The 27059-nt window shown below is 35.7% G+C and overlaps 5 protein-coding genes, 1 non-coding gene and 1 pseudogene across 6 annotated transcripts; 2 read left to right on the top strand and 5 right to left on the bottom strand.

Annotated features, from left to right (window-relative positions):
• Window positions 1-738: 738 nt before the first annotated feature.
• On the top strand, window positions 739-4238 carry LOC103832028 (receptor protein kinase CLAVATA1). The gene is made up of 2 exons (XM_009107988.3): window positions 739-3597; window positions 3678-4238. Exons 1-2 carry the CDS (start codon window positions 987-989, stop codon window positions 4028-4030), a joined length of 2964 nt encoding a protein of 987 aa, XP_009106236.1. The 5' UTR covers window positions 739-986; the 3' UTR covers window positions 4031-4238.
• Window positions 4239-4537: 299 nt separating this feature from the next.
• On the bottom strand, window positions 4538-5561 carry LOC103832029 (annotated as a pseudogene).
• A 3783-nt stretch (window positions 5562-9344) lies between these two features.
• LOC103832027 (thaumatin-like protein 1) lies at window positions 9345-11435 on the bottom strand. Its single transcript, XM_009107987.3, has 2 exons — window positions 10584-11435; window positions 9345-10002 (listed from the first exon to the last, which is right to left on the bottom strand). The coding sequence occupies exons 1-2, from the start codon at window positions 11330-11332 to the stop codon at window positions 9774-9776; spliced, it is 978 nt and encodes a 325-aa protein (XP_009106235.1). The 5' UTR covers window positions 11333-11435; the 3' UTR covers window positions 9345-9773.
• A 2000-nt stretch (window positions 11436-13435) lies between these two features.
• On the bottom strand, window positions 13436-13521 carry LOC117127004. The gene has a single exon (XR_004449764.1). It is a non-coding gene; the product is annotated as a small nucleolar RNA Z161/Z228 (small nucleolar RNA).
• Window positions 13522-15184: 1663 nt separating this feature from the next.
• LOC103832026 (tubulin beta-1 chain) lies at window positions 15185-18059 on the top strand. Its single transcript, XM_009107986.3, has 3 exons — window positions 15185-15679; window positions 16678-16947; window positions 17191-18059. The coding sequence occupies exons 1-3, from the start codon at window positions 15283-15285 to the stop codon at window positions 17865-17867; spliced, it is 1344 nt and encodes a 447-aa protein (XP_009106234.1). The 5' UTR covers window positions 15185-15282; the 3' UTR covers window positions 17868-18059.
• Window positions 18047-19277, bottom strand: LOC103832025. Its single transcript, XM_009107984.3, has 3 exons — window positions 18713-19277; window positions 18549-18632; window positions 18047-18458 (listed from the first exon to the last, which is right to left on the bottom strand). Exons 1-3 carry the CDS (start codon window positions 19028-19030, stop codon window positions 18171-18173), a joined length of 690 nt encoding a protein of 229 aa, XP_009106232.1. The 5' UTR covers window positions 19031-19277; the 3' UTR covers window positions 18047-18170.
• A 202-nt stretch (window positions 19278-19479) lies between these two features.
• LOC103832279 (glutamate receptor 2.5) lies at window positions 19480-26969 on the bottom strand. Its single transcript, XM_018653056.2, has 5 exons — window positions 26603-26969; window positions 23928-25255; window positions 23323-23638; window positions 22836-23242; window positions 19480-22751 (listed from the first exon to the last, which is right to left on the bottom strand). The coding sequence occupies exons 1-5, from the start codon at window positions 26913-26915 to the stop codon at window positions 22047-22049; spliced, it is 3069 nt and encodes a 1022-aa protein (XP_018508572.2). The 5' UTR covers window positions 26916-26969; the 3' UTR covers window positions 19480-22046.
• Between the last annotated feature and the right edge of the window lie 90 nt (window positions 26970-27059).

Here is a 27059-nt window from a genome sequence, read left to right as displayed (position 1 = left end):
ATTAAACTGGTTGAGATGACAAGACGGCGATAAGAAGAAAGAAACCACAGCAGCTATAGCCAGGGAACGTAAAGTTAAGTCTGTCTATCATCTATTAACGGTCAGTTCAGATCATAGACATTGTAATAGCGTTTTCTTTGTCCCGTTACATTTTAAACGCCGTGAAGATATCCATTTATTTTGATATATATAGCCAAAAAGATAAACTTTCTCGATTTACATCGTGTCAGAAGATTTAACAGAGGAAAGAAGACGATCACGACGTTTCCCGGTTTTCCATGTCTAGTGTAGTGGCGGCTACTAACCAAATAACTTTGCCCGTAAAAACTGTAAAAAAGACTATGGTAAAAGTTTCTTTAGTATGTTTACTCTGCACATATAGCAGTGGATTATGGGTTTGCATTACAATTTAAGCACAAATCGTTTAGTTACCCCCAAAAATATCATAAATTCTCTAAAAATCACATGATTAAATGACATTTACAAAATATTGTGATTATTACTCGGAATAATTCAAAGAAAAATATTATTTGAGCACATTAACAAAAAATGGAAGTTTGAAGTATGTGACGTATAAAGCCAATGAAAGACTGACACTTCATTGACCACAAGTCGTAGTTCGTATCTACAAGCTGGATGTCCGTTTACCCGTTTATATCCGTATGATAATTTCATAAATCTAACTCGATAAGTAAACATCACAAAAATTACAAGATACATTGGAGAAAAAAAAGGTTTTTATTCGGCGCATTATTTCTAGTGGTATATTTATTCTCATTCAAAGTCATATAAAAAAAGATTTTAAAGTAAAAATATTCTCTCTGAAAGTCTAGCAGTATTTTAGAACAGTACCACTACGATTCTCTTCTTCATCCTCTTCATAATATGCCATTGTGGTGATTGTTCATATATCTATATGTACCTCCTATCGCATAAGACTCACGCTAACTTCTATTTCTCTCTCAAAAGACAGCTTTTAAATAAAAATGGAGATGAGACTTCTGAAAACTCACCTTCTGTTTCTCCATCTTCATTACGTTATCTCGATTTCGCTTCTATGTTTCTCACTATGCCTCGCTTCCACTGACATGGACCATCTCCTCAACCTCAAATCCTCCATGGTCGGCCCCAACGGCCACGGCCTCCACGACTGGGTTCACTCCCCTTCCCCCACAGCTCACTGTTCTTTCTCCGGCGTTTCATGCGACGGCGACGCTCGTGTCATCTCCCTCAACGTCTCATTCACTCCTCTCTTCGGAACCATCTCCCCGGAGATTGGGATGCTGAACCGTCTTGTGAATCTGACGTTAGCCGCGAATAACTTCTCCGGTACGTTGCCGCTAGAGATGAAGAGTCTCACTTCTCTAAAGGTTCTCAACATCTCCAACAACGTGAACCTCAACGGGACCTTCCCCGGAGAGATTCTCACTCCCATGGTGGACCTCGAAGTCCTCGACGCGTACAACAACAACTTCACAGGCCCATTACCCCCGGAGATCCCCGGGCTCAAGAAGCTGAGACACCTCTCTCTCGGAGGAAACTTCTTAACCGGAGAGATCCCAGAGAGTTACGGAGATATCCAAAGCTTGGAGTATCTTGGCCTCAACGGAGCCGGACTCTCCGGTGAATCTCCGGCGTTCTTGTCTCGCCTCAAGAATCTTAAAGAAATGTACGTCGGCTACTTCAACAGCTACACCGGCGGCGTTCCGCCGGAGTTCGGTGAATTGACAAACCTAGAGGTCCTCGACATGGCGAGCTGTACTCTCACAGGAGAGATTCCGACAACACTAAGTAATCTAAAACATTTGCACACTTTGTTTCTCCACATCAACAACTTAACCGGAAACATCCCACCAGAACTCTCCGGTTTAATCAGTTTAAAATCTCTAGACCTCTCAATAAACCAGCTAACCGGAGAGATTCCTCAGAGCTTCATCTCCCTGGGAAACATCACTCTCATCAACCTCTTCAGAAACAATCTCCACGGGCCGATACCGGACTTCATCGGAGACATGCCGAACCTCCAAGTCCTCCAAGTGTGGGAGAACAACTTCACGCTAGAGCTACCGGCGAATCTCGGCCGGAACGGGAATCTGAAAAAGCTCGACGTCTCTGATAACCATCTCACCGGACTCATCCCCATGGATTTATGCAGAGGCGGGAAGCTGGAGACGCTGGTGCTCTCCAACAACTTCTTCTTCGGCTCGATCCCTGAGAAGCTAGGTCAATGCAAATCGCTAAACAAGATCAGAATCGTTAAGAATCTCCTCAACGGTACGGTTCCGGAGGGATTATTCAATCTACCGCTCGTAACGATCATCGAGCTCACCGATAACTTCTTCTCCGGGGAGCTTCCGGGGGAGATGTCAGGCGACGTTCTCGATCATATCTACTTATCTAACAATTGGTTTACCGGTTTAATCCCCCCGGCTATCGGTAATTTTAAAAATCTACAGGATTTATTCTTAGACCGGAACCGGTTTAGCGGGAATATTCCGAGAGAAGTTTTCGAGTTGAAGCATCTAACGAAGATCAACACGAGTGCTAACAACCTAACCGGCGACATCCCTGACTCGATCTCTCGCTGCACTTCCTTAATCTCCGTCGATCTCAGCCGTAACCGAATCGGCGGAGATATCCCTAAAGACATCCACGATGTGATCAATCTCGGAACTCTAAATCTCTCCGGGAATCAACTCACCGGCTCGATCCCGATCGGAATCGGGAAGATGACAAGCTTAACCACTCTGGATCTCTCCTTCAACGACCTCTCCGGGAGAGTCCCACTCGGCGGCCAGTTCCTAGTCTTCAACGACACTTCCTTCGCCGGAAACCCTTACCTCTGCCTCCCTCACCACGTCTCGTGCCTTACGCGTCCGGAACAAACCTCCGATCGTATCCACACGGCTCTCTTCTCTCCGTCGAGGATCGTTATCACGATCGTCGCGGCGATAACGGCGTTGATCCTCATCAGCGTCGCGATTCGTCAGATGAACAAGAAGAAGCACGAGAGATCTCTCTCCTGGAAGCTAACCGCCTTCCAAAGACTCGATTTCAAAGCCGAAGACGTCCTCGAGTGCCTCCAAGAGGAAAACATCATCGGCAAAGGCGGAGCGGGGATCGTCTACCGCGGATCCATGCCGAACAACGTCGACGTCGCGATCAAACGCCTTGTGGGACGCGGAACAGGGAGGAGCGATCACGGATTCACGGCGGAGATACAAACTCTAGGGAGAATCCGCCACCGTCATATAGTTAGACTCCTCGGATACGTGGCGAACAAGGACACGAACCTGCTTCTCTACGAGTACATGCCTAACGGGAGCCTCGGGGAGCTTTTGCACGGATCTAAAGGAGGTCATCTTCAGTGGGAGACGAGGCACAGAGTAGCCGTGGAAGCGGCGAAAGGACTGTGTTATCTTCATCATGACTGTTCGCCGTTGATCTTGCATAGAGACGTTAAGTCCAATAACATTTTACTGGACTCTGATTTTGAGGCCCATGTTGCTGATTTTGGGCTTGCTAAGTTCTTAGTGGACGGTGCTGCTTCTGAGTGTATGTCTTCGATAGCTGGCTCCTATGGATACATCGCTCCAGGTTAGTTTTAAACATGTTTTAAATAACAAATAATATGTATAAAACTAACTATTGTTTGTTTTGGTTTTGAATTTTGATAGAGTATGCTTACACTCTCAAAGTGGATGAGAAGAGTGATGTGTATAGTTTCGGAGTGGTGTTATTGGAGCTGATAGCTGGGAAGAAACCGGTTGGTGAGTTTGGGGAAGGAGTGGATATAGTTAGGTGGGTGAGGAACACGGAGGGTGAGATACCTCAGCCGTCGGATGCAGCTACTGTTGTGGCGATCGTTGACCAGAGGTTGACTGGTTACCCGTTGACTAGTGTGATTCACGTGTTCAAGATAGCGATGATGTGTGTGGAGGATGAGGCAGCGACAAGGCCGACGATGAGGGAAGTTGTGCACATGCTCACTAACCCTCCCAAGTCCGTCACTAACTTGATCGCCTTCTGACCCAATCGAAGATTAATGAAAAAATAATAAGATGTGTTTTGTGTGTAATGATATTTTGTTGTGGTGTTTCTCTAAGTTAAATTACTTTTGAGTTGTATGTATGTATATTTGTTGTGGGATCGATTTGTATATTTATTGCTCTTATGTGTTTTTATCTACCCTCTGTAATGTGATTTGTATGCTTATTGATGATGGCTTTTAAACTTCAGTTATTTCTTTTTTTCAGACGAAGTTGTGTAACTAAAGAAACTGACAAAATCTATAGAAATAAAAACCAAGGTAGTGTTCATCACCATTTGACTTCAACCTCTATCATGTGTCTTATCAACAAGAGAAGATAAACATGTGTCTAGATCAATGATGATGATGATCTGGAGCCAATTCACTTCCACTTTCTTCTTCTCGCAAAACAAATCGTCGTTTGCTAGATTCTGCAAATATCCAACATACAGATAGATTGTCATGTACTTTTATTACAGTTTGGCATGTTCTTTAGTCTCTCCTCTCTACATTAACAAGCATATACAATTTAGACTCAAATTCTTTAACACTGCAGCACTTCAATTCAAATTAATTTTTATTACAAAATAAGAACATTTATCATCATAACTACAACATTTTACAACATATCAATACAATAAGGCACGTGCTGTGGAAGACTAAACCGAACCTGAGAAGCCGGTGACCGGACCGCAACCCCGTGCCAGCAAATCCCTCCTTTACAAATTCCACCACCGTCGTGACTGTGACGGTGGCTAAGATCCTCAACACTAAGTCACTAACGCGATTGTACCGCGAAACCGCATCCGCAGCTCCGCGAGTCACGTCCCAGGCAAGCGCAACCCCAAACAAAACCCCGACGGCCGTAACCGAGACGACAAAGATGAATCCAGCGCTGAAGCTCGTTCCAGAGACCAATCCGTACAGTTTGATCACGATGATCACCCCCACGTAAATCGTCGCGAGGTTACCTAGAACCGCGTCGGATAACGCCATTAGACACATAGAGTTAGATAAAGAGTTTAATTCTTCGTCGTCGTGGCAATTGCGCCGGTGGAGATTAATAAATAAAAGCCATGTTGTGGTGTTGATGACTCTTGAGGTATGATCATTGGCAAGGAATAATTTGAAAATCACGGAAACACCCTTGGTGAGAGATCCCTTTGCTTACGATGACTCTTGAGTGATGACAAAGTGAGAGAAGAGTTTGCTGGTACCCCTCGTGTAAAAGACGCCGTATGTGGAAGGAGAAGCAGCGTCGTGAGACTGGCCACGCATGTCATTGACATGGTCATGGTCATTTATGACACTCACGCGTGCTATAATCATTTATAACTAGGATAAGACCCGCGCCTTGCGCGGGATTAAGTTATTATTTTTATTATATTTTGGAGAATGAAACAATAGTTTGGCTTCATTTGGATTACAGATGTTCAACTCGGATATCGGGTTGGTTTCGGTTCGGTTCGGTTTTTTTCGGTATTTGGTTAGTAAAATATAACTACTATTCTAAATCCATATTTACTTTGACTTTAGTCTTTCACATACTTTTGAAAGATTTCAACTGGACGACTAAATTGATCAGCCAATCTTGTTGCTTTAAATCATTAGTGTTTATATATATATATATATTATTTAGTTTGAATATTTATTAAATAAAAATTCATATGCGTTATATTTTATGATCATTTGTAACTTATTATAACAAAAAAATAATCTATTGATCACAAATTTTCAGAGTGGGAATATTCAAATTTCTAATAATATATAGACGTTTTGAAAAATTCAAATATAACATATAAGAAAAAATATAAATGTTTTTATTATATATTTAATGTGATTTTTTAATATCTTTCAATAATATAAAATTAAAAAAAAAAAGAACTAAGATACCAAAATTGTTATCAAATATTTATTATTCATAATAATTAATTTTCATATATACGTTAATCATATTAGGTAATTTCGTAGCTTCTAATTAAGGAAAGTCCAAAAAAAATTTTGGTAGATTATTTATCAATTTGATAGTTAGTTTAATAAAAAATATAACGTAAGTCAAGATGGACCAACCTATTTTTCTAAGAATAGTATATCTTATATAGTCATTTATTAAATGAGAATTTATAATCATACAGTTCTATGATCATTCATATCATTTTATAACTGAATATTTAAATCATCGATAACAAAATTTTCAATGTGAAATCTTTAATAAGTTTATAATTTATAAATGTTTTTGAAAATTCATTGAAAGTTTTAATATTAAAATATTTATGTAATCTTATGGTATATAGTATAATCTATATATATATATATATATATATATATATGTTTCATTATTAAATGATATTTTTTACTCATATGGTTTTAAAATAATGTGTATCTTCTTATAATATTAAATAAAATTCATATTAATACAATTTTATGATCATTTGTAACTTATTATGACAAAAAAAATAATCTATTGATCACAAAATTTTCAGAGTGGGGATCTTTAAATTTCTAATAATTTATAGACGTTTTGAAAAATTCAAAATATAACATATAAGAAAAATTATAAATATTTTTATTATATATTTAATGTGATTTTTAAATATATTTTAATAATATAAAATTAAAAAAAGAACTAAGATACAAAAATTGTTATCAAATATTTATTATTCATTATAATTAATTTTCACATATACGTTAATCATATTAGGTAATTTCGTAGCTTTTATTTAAGGAAAGTGCAAAACATTTTTTTGTACGTTATTTATCAATTCGATAGTTAGTTTAATAAAAAGTGTAATATAAGTTAAGATGGACCAACCTATTTTTCTAAGAATAGTATATTTTGTATAGTTATTTATTAAATAAGAATTTATAATCATACGGTTCTATGATCGTTCATATCGTTTTATAAAAAAAATATTTAAATCATCGATAACAAAATTTTCAATCTGAAATCTTTAATAAGTTTATAATTTATAAATGTTCTTGAAAATTCATTGAAAGTTTTAATATTAAAATATTTATGTAATCTTATGGTATATAGTGTTTAATATATATATATATATTTATTTATTTATTTATTTTATTATTAAATAATATTTTTTACTCATATGGTTTTAAAATCATGTGTATCTTCTTATAATAAAAATGTTAAACCATTGATCATTAATTTTTAACATAATAATTTTAATAGTTTTAGTCATTTATTGTCATTTTTAAAAATTCAAAATATAACATATACGAAAAAATCTAAATTTTATTTTTATAGCTAATTTGATTGTTTAATTTATTTTAATAATATAAAATTAAACAAAAAATGATGGAGGAGATATACATTGTTATCAAATCTTTATTATTAAACTCATTAATTGTCATATATATATTAGTCATTTATGGTAATTCCGTAGGTTTTATTTAAGGAAAGAAAATATCATATCATATCATTATATCATACAGTTTGACCAACTTATGTATCTAACAACATATAAAAATCGAATGTGGACCTACTTATTTTTCAATTGAATGTAATTGACTACCTAATTGAGTGCCACCTATGCATTGGGGTCTCTTTTAATTAATACAAAATTGAGGTTACATCTTTTCAAATGTTCCTCAATTAATATATAAGGGATGTGTTATGCAGGGTTGGACAAATTAAACGAGCCCGATCAATCGGAACCCAATCAGATAATACCGAATGAATTTTGTTTTATTGTCTTTCGGATTATGGATATTATCCGAACCGAACCCAAACCTAAATGAATATTCGATAGAACCTGAAATATTTAAAATCCCAAAAAAATATTGTATCCACCATAATTTTAATTGCTAAGATGTATCCAAAATATACCAAAGGGGTGTATTCAACTAAGAGTTTTAGATGATTTGTATTAAAATAATAAATATATTGTTATTCAAACAGTGATTTTAAAAGGCACTTTAAAATCCGATGTTATTGAAATAATGAAATTCTTAGTTATAAAAATAAAAATCTAAATCTCATGGTTTTAGATGAGATTCTACAGTTGTTTAACAAAAATCACACTAAATTCTAATATTCACCTAAAATCATCTAGAAATCCACTAAAATCAAATAACTTCAAATTTCAGATTCAATACACCCCCTAAGATAACATGTAAAATAATTATTCATTACAAGAAGATTGGTGGTTGAAGGTGGCAGTTGAAACTTGAAGTTCTTAGATTTTGGTTTTGTTTTCAGTGAATAATGTTTCTCAAGAACTTGGTTTTCGTTTTATGTTTTCATTTACTTAGTTTTTTTTTCTATTAATAACTATGTTTACTTTTCGTTTATTTTTTTAGTCTTATCTTGTGTAAGATGCATATCTTATCCTAGTGACACATCAGAGGAAGCATGTACTTCTGAAAAATATTGAACATTTTTTCTTAGTTCTAATTGATTTTTTTGGTATAGCTAAGCAACATACTTGTTATTAAGAAAATGTCATAGGTTCTTCTAAAATACGAAACTATTTTAATGTTGGTTAATGTTACTAGAAACTTGAAATAAAATGATGAGGGGTCACGTTTTAGCTATTACCATTTAGGTAAACTTCAAATGGTAGTATTGTTTTTTTTTTTTTTTGACGTTGAAATTTCGTCTCATTCTATTACTCAAACTTGAGGTAGTCTGGGTAACCAAAGCGGAATATAACAACCAATAAAAAATAACTCATTATGGAAGAATCTTGTAATCTTAGCTAAAAATCTGAAATCTGATTGCGCGCCCATGGAACATGAACGATGTTGAGGTCCGGAAAGCATATATGTAACTTCAAATGGTAGTATTGTATAAAATTATAATATGTATTAGTGATTAGTGATACCAATGACAATTTATGTAATATGCCTAGTAATTAGAGTGTGATTTAAATGATAAGTTGAGAAAAGATATGGTGATGACACATCGGTTAAAATGACAAATTTATGAATAAATTACGAAATTAAAGTTATTCTATTAAAATGTTTCTTTATTAATGAGTAAGGGATGTGTATATATATTCATTCCATGATGGCTTTACTCATGGATATTTTGTCAAATTATATGCAGTGAAATGGACACTTGATTGTATTTATAGGTTCCCCACTCCCACTATCAAACGCCTCATCATCATCAACTCACTCTTAATTTGTATTATCTATTTAATCTCTTTCTCAGCTAGTGGTTACCACATCACTTTATGTTTCTATGATTACTTTTCCATTAAATACAGAGAATCTATGAATTTCTTTCTTATGGCTATCATGCGCTCAGAAAGTCAGTTTATAAATGTTGAGACGGGAACAAAACACACATGAATATAATAAGAGTAAATTATTCATCTTAATGTTTCAAATGGCCAACGCAGATCACTAGATAACAAACAAATGAAATATTCCCCCATTTCTCCAATATATTAACTTAAACTCATAGATTACTTTATATAGTGTACATTATATCATAATCCTAAAAATAATTTTATTAAAGATTAAACAAATATGATTCCCGTCTTTTTCGAAGTCCACAAGCAGCCCACTTTCTTTGCCCACGTCACATGTTCCTCACCAAAAACAAGAATCTTTTGTAGTTTGGGCAAGGAGCTTTTCACTGCAACTTTTTTTAACTCTGACTCAATCCGAAGTCGTTCAAAGTAAAAAAGTTCACATGGGCCGGGAAGAGATAAGGCTTTGGTGAGGGTCCACACTGTCCTGATTCAGTGTTTACCGCGGGAACAAAATAAAAGTTAGGTCAAAAGAGCCACCACATCCGACAAAAGGCCAGCGCGAGTGTCACAGTGATTCCATATAACGAAAGGCGATACGATGACGGTGATGCTTTGCTCTGATCCAGAGCTCCTTCGTATATCATCGATGTATCTTCCGGCGTCCACGTCGTACTTCCTCCGGCAGGAGTTGTCGACGTCCCAGGTGGTGTCGTCGGTTTCGTGTCTGGGCTCTGATCTTGAGATGATTTTTGACTGCCACGGACAAAAAAAAAACTTACGTTAGGTAAATATATTAAGTGCTCTGGTACATGTCTCTTTTCTATTGGTTATATATTAAAAAATTGTTGATGGCCGTTATGTATCCACATCCCAATAAATCAACTCTATGCCCGATGCCCATGCCGGATGATAAATTAAAATAATTTTGGGAAAATATATGTTAAAATAAATCGATAAAAAATCGTAATGAACACCCATCTATTTTCTTTTTACAGTAGAAAGCAAAAGAATATTTCGGTTCAAATTTACAATGACAATAAATGACAAGAAAACAACCTAATAAAACGTAAGTGACTTCGATTACAAGGTACAGAAAAGGTTATTCAATGATTCATTAAATGTCAATGTAGTAAATATGAAGTCTGTTCTATTTTGACAAAACTACTCTCCGCACCTAACCTTTATCATAGAGTACTAACTCATAACTCATGCTTAATGGTGTAGGAGTGGAGATAATATAAACTACCGGTTGTATTTTGACGGAAATACCCTCCCCGACAGAACCTAATGTTCACATAGTAATAAGACATCAAGCGTATAAAAGGAATTTTTACCTCGTGTTCGGAGCAGGACAGAAGGTGATGACGTAGTTCGGAGACTTAGCGCATGTGAAGGTACTGCTCTGGTCATCGTAAGCGTAGCTGTACGCACGTGGACAAGCGTTTTTAAACGCCAACGAGTACGACGACGGTTTACACGTGTCAGGCGTCCCAAACGCGCCGCTGCAGCAATACTCCGGCGTCCGAAACGCCTCGCACGCGCTTTTACAACCCATGGGCTGTTTCACTCCGTCGACGCTCGTCACCCTCAGCTCCGACGGGCACGACCCGTTCAGATCCACGACGCACCCCGTGCTGCTGCAGTTCTGCCCCGAGCCTCCCTGCGGGACGACGAGCATGGGCACGTTGTAGCCGTCGACGAGGCTGACGTCGTAGAAATCGAGACCGCCGGAACCGTCGAGCGTGAACTCGGCCAGGGTGGCGGGCGGCGTGGCGCCGGAGCCGGAGCACTCGAGGGTCCCGGAGCCGCAGTCTCCGGTGGCGCAGGTGAATTTTCCGGCGGTGTCGGTGGAGCAGAGTGTACGTCCCCAGAACCGTCCGCCCCATGAAGCTGGGGCGGTGATGGTTCGCTGTTCGCCTTTTTGGAGGGTGAAGCCAGTCGTCGGAAGTGGTGGAACTCCGGCGTTGGAGAGAAGTCCCGGCCAGACTGTGTATTCACATTTGTTCTCCATGATGAAGCTTGTGGATTCAACTCCTGCTGATAACCAAAACATGAGGAAGATCAATGGCAACGGAAGAGCCATTGTATTGAAAGAAGAAGATTAATATTTGTATATTGCTCTGTTTCCTCTTCTTCTCTAAAGGATGATTCTCTCCGGGAGAAAAAGAGATGATGAAAGATGATGTATGATTTATAGAAGAAGCATATTCCGTTAGCTTTCCTTCTATGTCGGTAGTAATCAGGTGTATAGCGTAACAGGTGGCTTATGGTACGCCTGATAACGTGGCTACACGCAATTGGATCGTGACGTTTAACCGTTGAGACTAAGAAAAGCACCTGCTGCATATAATATAAAAGATTTCAACATTAGTAAAATTACATGTTGAGCTGATTTTATAATCGGTCAAATAGAATTATACGGTAGTATGTCTAATGACTGGTCTGAAATGTATATAACCACTGTGTTGCAAAGACAAAAAAATTTTACATATGTTGAGCTGATTTTATTATTTAATCGGGTCATAATTAGAACTATACGATAATGTTTTACTCTAAGCTAGGTCTGGTTTGAAAATGGTTTATATTACCCCCTTTTTTAGCAACAGAATGGGTTTATATTAACCAGAATGTGTTGTTAGTATTTGATTGATGTTTTTCAACGAAAACATTCAACTACCTTTTGACCTCCACTTTTTAATTAAAAATATCTACAAAGCGTAAAGTGATTTATGTTTCAAGTTTCTTTTAACTTTACTGAATAATTACGCAATTACGATTTATAATCACGTAGACGTGTGAAACAATATTACTTTATCTATGTTTTTGCGTACAGAAATCTCAGTAGAGACAAACATACATAATGTGGTATCGTTGAGTAACAAATAATGAAGTGCCTAAAAATGATGACGAACTTCAAAGTCTAAGACCATATGATTTATAAATTTATCATTTCATTTTCAGAACAACTAGGCATTGTACTCTAGTGGATGTTTCAACGTCTTTGGTGATAGCCGCGGGCCCTCTGGATTATATTGGAGAATCCATATAATATCTCTGCGCTTGATTGAGCAACAATATATTCCCAGTTTCCCACCAAAAAAATTTGGTGGTTCAACAATAAAAACAGTTTCTGTATAAGTATCTGATAGATATTTTTTGTCAAGTGTGAAGATGTTGTCACTTTTAACTGTTTTTAAACGTGGTGTGACTGTGAAAGATAAAAAAGATACAAAAAGAGATAAAAAGAAAATTTAAATAATTGCCAATTTTGTTATTTTGTTATCAGACAAGTCACATCCACTTTACAATATATCGTAAGCCATCCATCCTCTTTCCCTCTCAAAATTTATCTTCCTTATCGTCCGTCATGTACAATATACAATAAACTACTTAATGGGCCTTTAAGGGGTTGGTATAACGAATAAGCCCATAGTTTAATCAAATGATAGAGTACAGATAGTTATGGTGTCGATAAATTTCACAAAATACACACAAGTGACCCAAGTCACTATGTTGTACAGAGAGAGAAACATACAATTTGTTAGGGACTTGACAATGGTCTCGTTTAGCAACTCATGTTGCCTGGTGGTATTCTTATTAATGGACTTGGACACGAACAAGCCTTTTGCATTTCAACCACGTGTTTTGTGTGCATAATAAGGATCCTTGGTGTTTAGGATTTACGTCATGTAAAACATATAGGCTGGCTGATAATATCAAACCTGAGCTTAAAGAGATCCTTAAACTTCATGATAACTGACCCGATTGATTTTAACGCTCCTTGACCCGGTTGGATAATTCAAGTTGAAAATAAGTACTGTTTCATAATTAGAACAACCAAGTTTGTATGATTATCCTTTGTAATTAATCAAAAGAGTTTGAGTTTCTAGGTTTATCGATACTAATTAGTTGCAGCAACACTGGATAGCTATAGACAACCAATGCATGAGGAACGTTGAATCACGGAGAGCAAGGGTTAAGGTTTAGGGTTAAGAAGATCCTTCCGGTTAGAGATGAATCTCTAAAACAAAAGAATTTCATCAGGTACGACGAGTTTTACGATGATTATATGTGTTTATGTCTTTTTTTTAAGTATAATGATACGAAGAACTAATAATGATGAAAACATAAGTAAGTATAACACCACCAAGTAAAGGAGGATTGAGACTCTGAAAGGAATGGATATTATCATCAGAGCATATAAGGATTGGTTCATCACTAGAATCAGACGACCGTCGTGAGAATTTTAGATCCAATCTCATCATCTGAATTTTAATTAGAACAAGGAAAACAAAACAAAAGAGAACTTGACAAGAGAAATATAAACCTAACAAGAAAAAAGAAACAGAAATTGCCTGCTAATTCAAATCGCTTTGTAAAGGACGAAAGGTTTATATAAAGAGACTAACATATCTAGAAAACTATGGTTTTGGGGTTGGGCTGTAACTAATACGGCCACACGCTTACCTATATCGCCCCATCACACTTCCCACTCAACCGGCGCATTCCAGCCTATTGGTATTTGAGTATGGACCAGTGATCGATCGCGCACACACACACACCCAATGAATATTAATGAAGCTATAGTTTTCTTTTTCTTTCAATAAACTCAGATAAATACGTATTCATATGGATACAGCTAACGTGCTCCCATTTCATTGACGTCTCTATCAGTAACATTTTCACAATAGGTTGGAAGCAAATTAAAAAAAATATATGATCTTATTGACAAGTTCAATTATTGATCTTGACGTACATTACATATAAACAGTAGATCGAACATGACATAATAATAAAAATAAATGATCAAATCTCAGATCTCACTACAGTCTACATGTGCTATGACATTATTATTTTTCTACCTATAATTTTTTGTTCTTGTCTATAATGCATGATAGATCCAAAAAACAATCGGTGTGTGAGCAAAGAATATACGATTATTCAAACAATCTCAATTATTGTGTTTTTATCATTATCATAGAAATAGGTAGATGTATTCAAGATCTCCAGATCGCTATTACATCTTGCTACCATGTGCTATGTCATTGAAACATATCAGATACTAAATACAAGTTGCTGTATTCATTTCGTGTTTATGCATTTATGTAACTGTTACTTATTTTTATGGTTCGCAATTCTCGTTGCCTTTAATCAAAGACTACTATCAGGGGTTGAGCTCCAATGAAGTTTGAGTGCTACAACATACATTTCATGGGTCAATATTCAGAATAAGATTAATTATCTAGAAAGATTATTGTGTGTTTATGCAAATATATTTTCATTATCACTACAGTATTTCAAATGCAATTATCATATTGTGGACTATTGTCTCCGCGTATTTATTCATGTTTCGCCGGGCTAATGTATTTTACCTTGTATCTTTTCAGTGAATGAAATGAATTTTTGAGTTAAAAAGGATTATTGAAAACTAGTCTAATAATTTCACAATATCTTTTATAACACAAAGATTTTTGGTGAGATATATGATCCAGTTATTATTTTCTTAAAAAATGGTGTTAGTACCTTAATGTGTGAGAAGTTCGAAATTTTGATCTTGATTAAATTTTTATGTAATTACATGATGTTTGTAAATTGTTCAAAGTTAGCAAAGATATTACTAGTGCTGAACCATAATTTTTTTTAAATGCAAAAAGAATTTTAGTTAAAAACAATAATTTTTCATTATAAAATGCAAGAATACAATCGTCTTGTCACATAAATATAAAGTTACCAATTTAGATTTATTAATCAATTAAATTTTTTTAATTTGTTACTAGAAAACAACTTAATAAATAAATGTTACTATTAGTCTGTGTTGAAAATGTAAAAAGGTAAAAAAATTTATTAAAATAAATATTTCAAAGAGAAGAGAGTAACGGTTATAGCTGGCAAGATCCATCATCCTCCACGCTGTCAATTTGTCCCTCTCTCCCGCGCTTCCTTCTTATTCTCCTCCACCATCTCTCTCTACTTCCTCCATCTCTCTCACCTCTCACACCTCTCTCTCCACCAGAATCTTCCTCCAATCACGCCATGAGAGAGATCCTCCACGTCCAAGGCGGGCAATGCGGGAACCAAATCGGTTCCAAGTTCTGGGAAGTCATCTGCGACGAGCACGGCGTTGATCCCACCGGACGTTACAACGGCGACTCCGCCGATCTCCAGCTCGAGCGTATCAATGTTTATTACAACGAGGCTTCTGGCGGGAGGTACGTTCCTCGTGCCGTTCTCATGGATCTCGAGCCTGGTACGATGGACAGCATTAGATCCGGACCGTATGGTCAGATATTCCGTCCCGACAACTTCGTGTTTGGTCAGTCCGGTGCTGGTAATAACTGGGCGAAAGGTCATTACACGGAAGGTGCTGAACTTATTGATGCTGTTCTTGATGTTGTTCGTAAGGAAGCTGAGAACTGTGACTGCCTTCAAGGTATCATTTATTTAAGTAGTTATGATTAATTTTTTGACTAATCATCATCTATCACCATTTCATTTTTCTTTCATCTGTAATATTTGGTTGGTAGACATTTGATCACCGTTTCTCTGTAGAAAAGATTTGAGGAAGAATCAAACGGCAGGTTTTATGTGAATGGATTAAGAACCATGAACCTTATTTTCCGCATGTTTTGTGATTATTTTAGTTGTTTTCTCTCTACTGTCAGTGAACCATGCTTTTTCTTCAATAATTCATTTTTCTGACTAATTGAATTATGGTCTTAATTACTGTTAAGACTGAGCTGTTAGCACTTATTGATTTGTCCCGCTTTTTTTTTGTCGGCTAAACTTTTTATATATCAAATCAAATATTACAAATTTACAATTACATAACTGCAGAACAGTTAATACAGAGAAAAAGTTATCAAATATTATAAGCGCTTAATGAGATTGTGTTTTTATTGGAGAAAAAGTTATCTTCCTTTTTAGTCTAAAAGACACTGTGTTAATTAGGCTTTAGTGTTAATTAACTGCAGAACAGTTAATACAGAGAAAAAGTTAAATCAAATATTATAAGCGCTTAATGAGATTGTGTTTTTATTGGAGAAAAAGTTATCTTCCTTTTTAGTCTAAAAGACACTGTGTTAATTAGTTGTGGCCCCCTAATGTTTGTGCCTGATTTGTAGTAAATCAAACTTATCACGTGATCCTTAGCCACATCGAATATTTTAATTAATCACTTTAGGGTATTACTAATTCTTGTTTTATCATTGTAATAAACATCTCATTACTTTTTTGGATCTGGTTTCCTACGAACTACATTGTTATTCTTATTTACTACTACTACAATGTACTTGAACAGTGAAATTGATTTGGTTAACTGACTCAAATCTTGATCAATTCGTTATTAAATGTATGTATCCTCGAGTTATAATTTGTGTCTGATGTCACTTGGTCTAATATATATATATATTTTTTTTTTAATAATTACAGGGTTTCAAGTGTGCCACTCTCTTGGAGGAGGCACAGGTTCTGGAATGGGAACTCTATTGATATCAAAGATCCGTGAGGAATATCCAGACAGGATGATGCTCACATTCTCTGTTTTCCCATCTCCAAAGGTCTCAGACACTGTCGTTGAGCCTTACAACGCCACTCTCTCTGTCCACCAGCTCGTTGAGAACGCTGATGAATGCATGGTCCTCGACAACGAAGCCCTCTATGACATCTGTTTCCGTACTCTCAAACTCAGCACTCCTAGTTGTAAGTCATGCAAATTAATAATACTAGTTTTTATAATTTAATTTATTTTACTATACATTTTCTAATAATTGTAAATAATGATATTTAATAAATTCAAATATTTCCGATTAATATTTTTAAAGCATATAATATATTAACGTTCACTACTAAAAGTAATTTAAAAATCTAGAAAATCTACAAAATAACTAAAAAATCTATTTTTAGGAATAGAAGAGTAATATTTTCATATACTACCATTTGCAGTTGGAGACTTGAACCATTTGATCTCTGCGACTATGAGTGGCGTGACTTGCTCTCTAAGGTTCCCTGGACAACTCAACTCCGACCTAAGAAAACTCGCAGTGAACCTTATCCCATTCCCTCGTCTCCACTTCTTCATGGTCGGTTTCGCTCCCCTCACATCCCGCGGCTCCCAGCAATACATCTCTCTCACAGTCCCCGAACTCACCCAACAAATGTGGGACGCCAAGAACATGATGTGCGCAGCTGATCCACGCCACGGACGTTACCTCACAGCCTCAGCCATGTTTAGAGGAAAGATGAGCACAAAGGAAGTCGACGAGCAGATCTTGAACGTCCAGAACAAGAACTCATCCTACTTCGTTGAGTGGATCCCAAACAACGTCAAGTCCAGCGTCTGCGACATCCCACCGACCGGTATCAAAATGGCGTCTACCTTTGTCGGAAACTCGACATCGATCCAGGAGATGTTTAGGAGAGTGAGCGAACAGTTCACTGCTATGTTTAGGCGTAAGGCGTTTCTGCATTGGTACACTGGAGAAGGTATGGATGAGATGGAGTTTACTGAAGCTGAGAGTAATATGAATGATCTGGTGGCTGAGTACCAGCAATACCAAGATGCTACTGCTGAGGAAGAGGGCGAGTACGAGGATGAAGAGGAAGAAGTTTACGAATCTTGATTTTCTCTATATAATATACATTATCAAGTTGAATGTGTTAAAAAATCTTTGAGTTTATTTTCTTATGGTTTTTTACTTGTTATTGTATTTTCAATCTGGTTTGTTCTTTCCTTCTCAATGCCTTGTCTTGTAATAATAATTTATCTTCTTTAAGCTTTTATTTCATATTCAAAAATGAATACTTTTCAAATTTGGTTTACATTATTCGCATTAAATTTATATATTAGCAACAAAATCTTTCCAGAAAGTTTTGTTTTAATTCCCCATTCCTACTTGAATTGGTATGAAGATAAGAAGAATCTACTAAAAACGCTTCTTAGATCTAATTAGCTCTAATCTCTTTTGTCTTGCTTGAGCAGCTGCTTGAGCTTTGGTCACTGCACTCTCAAAATCAACAATCGTTGTGGTGGCTATAAGGTTACCTTCTTCTTCTGCTGGAAGGTTCAGATCAAAGCCACGTTGCTCCGAGTTATCTCTCTTGTTGACCGTAGGATCACCAACGTATATCGACGGTTGTTGATGAAGCAGGTTTTCTCCAATGGGCTGGGCTAGTAGCAACCCAACTTGCGCCCTAATTAAACCAGTCTCGGTCTGTATATTCACAGAATCTTTCAGAAATGGAATTGATATTTTCTATCTTTAGGAAAAATGAAAATAAAAGGGAAAAATGAAAAAAAAAACCTCGAGAACCGAACACGATGATGCTTTTGGCTGAGAAGTAATCTTCAGCTTCGAGCTATGATTCGTCATAGAACCTTTCATCATCTGGCGTTTAAATAAACAATAAATCAAAATAATAATAATAAAGAATTAAGAAAATATAAGAGAAAAATAATTAGAATTACGCTTTGAGGATATGTTTTCTTTGCATCGCCGGTTAAACACGACGAACTCGAAGTACTTCCCATCTCGGCGATCACGGCACACGGCGGCGAAATCTTCGGCGGACGAAGGAAGACGGTACAAGACCTCTTTTTAGTGCGACCCCATTTGTGAAAAAGAGGAGGGTCGGAGGAGAACACGACGGGGTGCGAGAGTTCCAACAAGATTGAAGAAACTTCGTAGTCGATTTCATCGAAGAAACCTTGTTTACCTTCCATGTTACGGTAAAGGAGCGAACCGTGATCTTCCATTGTTTTTGTTTTCTTCTTCTTCAGTAACATTCGAGTAATGCTCTTTTGGGGGTGGCTTGAGAGTTGAGACGATTGTGGGTAATGAAGAAGATAAATCTTTACAGAAGCTTTTCTTTCGTTTTTATTTTTTTTATATATCACGTAGCGTTTGATGGTCTAGGTTTATGACACGTGTCGTAACGTTATGTCTTTTCTTCTTCTCCTTTATTTTTTAAGAGGCCTTTATGTTGGAAATTTTTTTAGGCTTTTGGGTTTTACAATGTATAGAAAAAGCAGGAATTTGAAAAACTAAAGGTTGAGAAGGAAAGTATAGCCCATTCACAAACCCTTAGTGGATAGAAAAGTCAAGTTTCTCTCTAAACGCTCTGTCTTCTCTCTAGAGTACAAACAAGAGTAAACTGTTCCGGTGGTCGGTGAGCAATCGCCACCGGTCGCCACCCCGTTTCTTTTATTTTTTGTTTTCTTGTATTATATTACTCTTGTCCTTTTCGATCTATAGATCGATAGCTTTCTTCGCTTGGCGATACTAGTCTCTTCCGGTTAGCGGAATAAAATATTTCGGCTTTGTCCGATCAAATTTTCCGTTTGTGGAATTTGTTTTCGGCTTGATCCGATCTCTTTTTGTTGTGTTCTTAGCTCTTATCCTTTTGTTCTTCACTCTTATTCCATCTGTTTCTTGAGAATTAATTTTCTTCTTATTGGCATGCTCAACTCTTGATTCAGAATAGGAATAAATCTTCGCAAGTAAAGAAAGTGGAGTTTCCATGATGATCAAGATAGAGAGTCAGAAGATGCTAGTGAGATTTGAAGCAGAAATAGAAGAGTTGGAGCTGTCGTATGACAAGCGTTCCGACAACGTTCTGTCTCAGTCTTATTGAAGCCTCTTCGCTGGAATTAACCCTAATATTGGAGATGAAATCCTTACTGAACAGATGGCGATTGAAGGAAACCAGAGCAAACAAGCAGTTCAAGTGGAGTCAGAGATGATGAACGAGGTTGATCGGCAAAGTTCCGGTGACGTTTCTCTTTCTCTGTCCAAGGAAGCGGTGGCGTCCAAGAAGCAAACACGTAGTATACACGTGTTAGGTTTATGTTCATCTTTATCTTTTAATCTTGGGCTCACTTTGGGCTGATTGTATAATCTAAAATCCTTGAACTTCTTGTATGGCCCACTGGGCATGATTTTAATAAAACCAAAAGTTGACAAAAAAAAAAAAACCCTTAGTGGATCTGGTTTTAGAGCTGAATCAGAAGTAAAGACCCACAAAACCAGTTACACTAAAAAACAGAAACCCTAAAACACAGAAACAATGCCCTCTGAGGACCTCCACAAGAGGAAAACCAACCACTAAACTAGATTACAAGCGTTATAGTCCTAAACTAGTTCTAAAACAGGTTACATGCAACCAGAAACTCTAAACACACAAAAACATACTCATATATGTGTAATTCATATCAAAATAGTCATAAACTAGATTCTAAAACCAAATAATATCTTAGATTATTTATGATAATCATAATAAAATAGATTGTATTTTACAAATTACAATATATTATCATATTGATATTGAATAAGTTCTACAATAAACATCAAAATTATAGATCACAAAAAAAAATATAATATAATATTTACTTGCACATTAGCTTATGTTAAAATACTATTCTATAATAGTCCTTAGGTTTAAAGATACTAACAAATCTAAATTTTCGAATAAAATTGGAATACTTGACTTTCTCATTCCTAATTTCCTAACGTGAATCATTGGCAATCATGCATATACATCCATCCATATATACATGTTTCTCCACTTTAATTCGTAAGATTTTTCTCTTTTCTGTCTCCAGAAATTATCCTCAAAATTCTGTCTTTTTCTTCCGAGCAAAACATTATCAAAACTCCGATTAGTTTTAATGCAATGCTTACTACGAAAGCAAGATAGTGTATGCATATCTTGTAGAAATAATTATCATGTTTAATGGAGGTTCTTAGGATGGAGTTATTACCGGAATATAAGAACCCGTCTCTTAACTTTTAAGAATTAGTTTTTAGCTCTTTTAATTAAACACTAGATTTCGACCCGCACAACCGTGCGGGTGATTATTTTATTTTTACACACATAATTATTTGTTTTACATGATTAATTGTAATATTTATCATATTATTAATTATTTAATATAACATTTTAAACCACAATAATTTTATAGTTCACATACAATAATTAAATTTATTTGTTTTAAATTTTCATATTTTAAATCAGTTGATACAAAATTCCAAATTGAATTTTTTTTACTGGTAAAGATCAAAGATTTATTGAAAAATATTATATTAAATTAATATCGCAGATTAATACAAAATTGTACATGTGTTTAATTATAATTAGAAAATTAGGTAGATAATTTTAAAGTTCGTTTTAGTTAAAATGAAATATAAATTTAATTTTAAAATAAACACGACATTAACTAAATATTTAAGAGTTTTGTTTAAGTGAAAAATTAGTATACATTTATGTTAAATAAACACGAAATTATTTAATTATTTAAAAATTTTATTTTAATAAAAATTAAATAAATAAATATATTTATTTATTTATATTGTAAATAAAAAGATATGAAAAGATTTTATTAAGATATAATTTTAGAGTAAATATAGGAATATCTATTTGATTAGTTTGTCTTAGAATAACTCAAATAATTTAAATATTTATACAAAAGTTAATTTTAATAACTTCCTAAGGGGTGGTCCAAATTAAAAAAATCACACATGAACTAAATCATGACTTCTCTTTTAATAGAATAGATGCTCTTACAATTTCAGTCTATTATAGAGTAGGTACTTATCAAGTTTATTTTAGAATTCTTTGTCTAGAAGGTTTAATAATACAATTCAGTTTTTTTTTTTTTAAAAGAGTAGGTACTTATCAAGATTCAAGTTGATAATACATTTATTGAAAAACTTCAACCAATCTTACAGGATCAATACAATTTTTATAAAACCGAAAAACTCAAACTGAAGTCAAACCGAAACCTTGATTGAAGACCTCTTGAACTATGCCAAATGCATCCTCGCAGGCGGAGGAGCCATTCCTAAGGGCATATTTTTCTCTGAGAAAAGTTTGTTGGAGCGACGGCGAACTAAGCATGCTTGTGACTGTTGCCTTTGTAATTCCAAATTGACTTTCCCAATACGATTTGCTTCATGATGTCCATCTCCAACATTAACTCCTTCATTAACTTCCACAATACAATGATCATTATCAGCTGGTTCAGCAGCTCCACCAGTTTCATTGGCTCCCTGTCCACCTTCAGTAACATCACGGTTTTGATTAGCTCGTGCGTTGTCTTGGCTGTCAGGCCCATTGCCTGGAGGATTGGGTCGAGCTCCGATTATGTTGCCTCGCCTCTGTTGGTATATTCTAGAAGCCAACATGAGCAAGAGTAGACGAAGATGGTCATCAGGCCCATCGCCTGGCGGATTGGGTGGATCTCCGTTCATGTTTCCTCGTCCCTCTAAGTATCTTCTACAAGAAAGCATGATAAAGAGTAGAACCAAAGAGGTACCAAAGACGATCATAAATAGAGCTTGAAAGCTGTGGTGATCGAGCTGGATTGGAGTATCAGTTGTGTTCCGGTCCAGACAATATTTTTCTCCAGGGAACCACTTGTTCTCAATAGCTCTCATGTTCTCTCCCTCTGTTAAGTTCAAGATCTCTCTTGAAATATCTGGCACCAACGGAGATCCCAACGGAAAAGCCTTTCCCCAAAAAAAAACATGAATAGTTAATAACATTTCCAAAACCCTAATTACTAAGAACAAACTAAACTAATGCTTACTTACAAATCCAAAGCCATCGGCCTTATATCTAGGCTCGATAATGGTATACTCTTTGCAATATTTTGTCATGAAAAGGTTTACGTAAGGGACTTCATCGAACGCAGCATCAATACCATCGTTGCTGCTCGTTTTGAGAAAAAACTCATGCATTTCTTCAGGAGAGCTATAAGTCTTTAACCTTGATTCTTTGAAACCCAGTTGCTTTAGCTTTTCCAATGTAAACGAACCCTCTTGATATCCAATTTTCGCTCCGCTTTTCCTCAGTTCATCCATGTGTCTCACGGTTGGTCGAAGCTCTTGAACCGTGAGCATCGATGTGAGTGTGGCTGTGTAGCTCTGAGTCAATATTAGCACCACAAAGCACCAAATCACAATTAAAGCCCTTGTGTAAATGCTCGTTGATGGCTTCCCTAAAAATAAATATAATGCAAATGTGGTCATTATAGATTTGTGTAATAAGAACTGAAGTTGTGTGACAAAATAAACTTACTGTGTGCGAAAAATAGGGTTGAAAATGAGAAGTAGAACACATTCGATATTTGTTCAGTGATCCTCTGTGTCCTGAAATTTTGATCTGCTATGTACTCAAAAGTCCAAACCATGAGTCCAATGTAGATAAACAAGGCAGCAGTCATACACCAGAGCTTCTTTGTTAAAGGCTTTAAGAAGACCCATTTTCCTTTCTCTCTCTCATCCTTGACAGGAACCACAAATACAACACCCGTTTCTGAGAATGGCAATGCGAAATCAACATAGTTAGACCGATTAGCCAAGATTGTGGTATCTCCTACAGCTCCATCAAACTCCTGTTAACATAAAAAAAAAAAAGAGTTTAGCTCCTCAATATTAAAATGGGAATTCGGGTGCAACTGCATTTTTATGGAATAAAATCTTCATGAATACTTAATTCATTTACGTTACACACAATGTTTACTAGTTGTAAAAAAATTTCTGGAATTCATTATAGTCCATTAATAACTAATTTAAAATCCTATCTATTCATTTTACTAGTTATCAGTTATAGCCTTCAAAAAGCCATTTTATAGAAGTTAAAAAAAAAGGTTCATGAATGGTCTAGGGATCAATGTAACTTACCCCAAGAAACACTTTATAAACCATGTTGTCGTAATTTCCATCTGCTCTTCCATCCGGAGTTTCAAAGGGGACGTACTCGTAAGGGACAGCATATGGCAGTTGTCTCATTACCGCGTCGAAAACATCTATGCAAAACCCGGTAATGGTTAGAGCATTAGTGTTTGCATCCTTTGTTACCTCAACAAAATTGGTGAAACCATCCTTTTTTGGAACTGCTATCCGCAGCTTCTTTCCATTTGTTGGAATCTCCCAACCTTTAGGCACGAGAGTAGTGTCCCCTGGCCATATTATTGGTCTAAGTCGACGCGAACCGTGTGAGATGTTAGTGCCTATTTGATCCACTCCTAACCTCTTCACTAGTCCAACTTTTGACTTCCAGAATCCAACTGTTCGTTCCCCACTGTCCTCTATGTTGATTATCTTGAACGTCGTTGGCTCTAGCTTTCTGTTTTTTAGCAGAAATCTCCCGGCGACGCCTTTAAAACTGACCGTTGATAACACTTGAAGTAGCTTAGGACCAGATAGAGCTACGTTGAGATCATCAAGATCAGTCCCATTGTCACCTCTCGAAGTGTTTGTGGTCGTATTGAAACTCATGTTTACGTTACTTATTTGCTCAACCGACATTGCAAGCGCTGTGGCAGCATCATAAGCCCAATATCCAAAATGGCTTAGCTCTTCTCCTCCAAATCTTTTCCGCCAACGAGCTTCAAGATTGGCTAGCTCTTTTGATCTAGAGAAATATGTCTTGACACCCACGACACCATGCATATCCTCCAAGCTTGGTCCTCCCGGTAAACTCATCTGGTCAATTATCCCATTTGTAACAATCCATGCATAACCCTTATTTATCATACCAATCTCCCGCGCTATCGAGAAAATCCTCTTCCCGAGATCAGGCAACATGTGCACGATAAAAACCCTAGTGGGCATGGTCATTAGTCTGTAAAGCTCTTTCCTGATTTGATCATCAGATGAATAAAACGATATAGCGCTTCGGTATCGGATACGAACGTTAATTTCTTGAAAAGCATCGACTAGGTAAGGAAGAATGCCTTCTCCAAACTCATTGTCTACATAAATAGGCACAACTTCTCTCCATCTAAATGATTCTATGATGGCGCTAATGGCGTGAACTTGAGCTGAATCGTCATATGTGGCCCTGATGAAATATGGACTTCGGAGGGAATCAAGAAGAGGACTTGTTGCGGAGAATGAAACGATTGGAACTTGAGATTGGTTTCCGAGGTTGATTAAAAATGGAGCTTGCATTGAACTCCCTGGTCCAATAATGGCCACCACTTTCCTCTTATTTATCAAGTATAAAGCTGCAAATTTAAGGTTAACATTGCATTAAAGCCTTTATTAAACAGTGCATTGAGGTTTAAAGTCTGAATATCTTGATTTAAAATTAGAAATCTGAAAATCTTGATTTAAAGGAGTTTAACTACCGATATCCATAGCACTTAAAACACATATATTATTATATTACGTCATTTATAATAGTATAAAACTACATATAAAATTTAATTGATAATCATTATATTTATCTAATACAGTATTAGCAATACAAAATGTAGAATATATAAATATAAATTATATTTATGTCTGTACATTCGTGCGGATCACCTAGTATATTTTATCATCATATTTGTTTTTTTTTTTTCATCATTTCCATTATGCTATTAGCTGTTTTTCATGTTTTTTTTTGCCAAGTTGTATGTATTGTTTTCAAAATTATTATCCATTTTTCATAAGTATTATACTTTTTAGTATTTTATCTTATTTTTATGATGCAGATTTTAATATCCGTAGATATGCCAATTTTGCAAAATAATAAAACCGGATACATATATTAACGAATACAGAACTATATATTATAAATTCCAGAGTTTCAATCTCTGTTTACAAAAGTAGTGTGTTTTACTTTTTTCATATTTTGGTTGGTGTCAGTTAAGAAAAAAAAAACAATACTAAGATGTTAAAATTGCGCTAAATTTCTTTTTTTTTATGTCAAAACATTATCTCTGTTATGTTTTTTTTTTAAACCGATATTTGTTATGTTTCCGGTTCACACTTTTTTTTTTGGGGGGGGGGGGTGTTCATTGATTTGAGTAAAAAAAATTGCATATAGATGAATCATACATGCGTTAGTAATTAATTATGGTCTTTCAAAGACTTTTTTTTTCTTCTATAATAGTTTAAAGTTTTACGTTTACACCCTTGTATTTTACGAAAATATTATAGATTTTTTTTGTGTCTCAAAATATTACTGATTATTTTAAGCAAAAAAAATAATATATATATATAATACTGATTCCGCATTCGAATTCATATGACTCATTTGCCAATTTAGACAACACAGTCTTCATATATAAGACCAGGATAATGAGATCTATCAGTGATCATAAGTCTTTTTCATATATAGTTGCGATTGTTCATGTGTTAAATGTAAAACTTTCAACACATTAGGGAGGGCTGCGGCATTGACCGCAACCTGCCGTGACCTGCCTCTAGCTTTTGATAAATATTTTGGTAATATAAAATTATATATAATAGAATGAAAATAGTATATAGTATGCACAATAAACTTAAATAACTTCTAATGGATAATATATTTACTATATATTTCATACGTGATCGTGATAGGTGTAGTTTCACAACACAATATTTACCTGAAGCTGCAGCACCAACAACAGTTCCTTTGGAGTTTCGGATGTCGAGGACAATCCTTGTTTTGAAGCGATTATGAGTATTATAAAATTCCGACAGGGACATGTTGATAGCTCGCAAGCTCAAATCTGCTAATGTCAAATTAGTGTCAAGAACGACTCCCACTTTAACTTGCAGAACTTCCTTTTGAGATTTTCCGAGTAATACTAAGAATATGAGGTAAATAAAAAACCATATTGGAAGAGAACGAGACACGATGTAATCGGAAAAAGACATAGCTATATTGATCTCGTAGCTACAAACGGAGAGACGCATGGAATAAATAAGTCGAGAGCAAGGGATTTGCAAGTAGACTATTTAATAAATGATTATTCAACTTGTAAATTAAATAACTGTTGGAATTTGCAAGTAGACCATTGATTTAGTACATACCTTAGAGCATATGCAACGGAGGCACGT

The sequence above is a fragment of the Brassica rapa genome, chromosome A07 (assembly GCF_000309985.2).
Source record: "Brassica rapa cultivar Chiifu-401-42 chromosome A07, CAAS_Brap_v3.01, whole genome shotgun sequence".
In the NCBI taxonomy this organism is placed as follows: Eukaryota; Viridiplantae; Streptophyta; class Magnoliopsida; order Brassicales; family Brassicaceae; genus Brassica; species Brassica rapa.
Note: the sequence above shows the minus strand (reverse complement) of the source record. Positions and strands in the feature narration are given on the sequence as shown.

Excerpts from the sequence above, each read along its gene's own strand:
- LOC103832028 (XM_009107988.3), top strand. The coding sequence starts at position 987 with ATGGAGATGAGACTTCTGAAAACTCACCTTCTGTTTCTCCATCTTCAT. Across the intron at positions 3,598-3,677 it reads CTATGGATACATCGCTCCAG|AGTATGCTTACACTCTCAAA; the intron begins GTTAGTTTTAAA and ends GAATTTTGATAG.
- LOC103832027 (XM_009107987.3), bottom strand. The coding sequence starts at position 11,332 with ATGGCTCTTCCGTTGCCATTGATCTTCCTCATGTTTTGGTTATCAGCA. Across the intron at positions 10,003-10,583 it reads TGTCCTGCTCCGAACACGAG|TCAAAAATCATCTCAAGATC; the intron begins GTAAAAATTCCT and ends TGTCCGTGGCAG.
- LOC103832026 (XM_009107986.3), top strand. The coding sequence starts at position 15,283 with ATGAGAGAGATCCTCCACGTCCAAGGCGGGCAATGCGGGAACCAAATC. Across the intron at positions 15,680-16,677 it reads GAACTGTGACTGCCTTCAAG|GGTTTCAAGTGTGCCACTCT; the intron begins GTATCATTTATT and ends TAATAATTACAG. Across the intron at positions 16,948-17,190 it reads CAAACTCAGCACTCCTAGTT|TTGGAGACTTGAACCATTTG; the intron begins GTAAGTCATGCA and ends TACCATTTGCAG.
- LOC103832025 (XM_009107984.3), bottom strand. The coding sequence starts at position 19,030 with ATGTTACTGAAGAAGAAGAAAACAAAAACAATGGAAGATCACGGTTCG. Across the intron at positions 18,633-18,712 it reads AGAAAACATATCCTCAAAGC|ATGATGAAAGGTTCTATGAC; the intron begins GTAATTCTAATT and ends TTTAAACGCCAG. Across the intron at positions 18,459-18,548 it reads CATCGTGTTCGGTTCTCGAG|ACCGAGACTGGTTTAATTAG; the intron begins GTTTTTTTTTTC and ends GTGAATATACAG.
- LOC103832279 (XM_018653056.2), bottom strand. The coding sequence starts at position 26,915 with ATGCGTCTCTCCGTTTGTAGCTACGAGATCAATATAGCTATGTCTTTT. Across the intron at positions 25,256-26,602 it reads TGTTGGTGCTGCAGCTTCAG|CTTTATACTTGATAAATAAG; the intron begins GTAAATATTGTG and ends TTAAATTTGCAG. Across the intron at positions 23,639-23,927 it reads TTTATAAAGTGTTTCTTGGG|GAGTTTGATGGAGCTGTAGG; the intron begins GTAAGTTACATT and ends TTATGTTAACAG.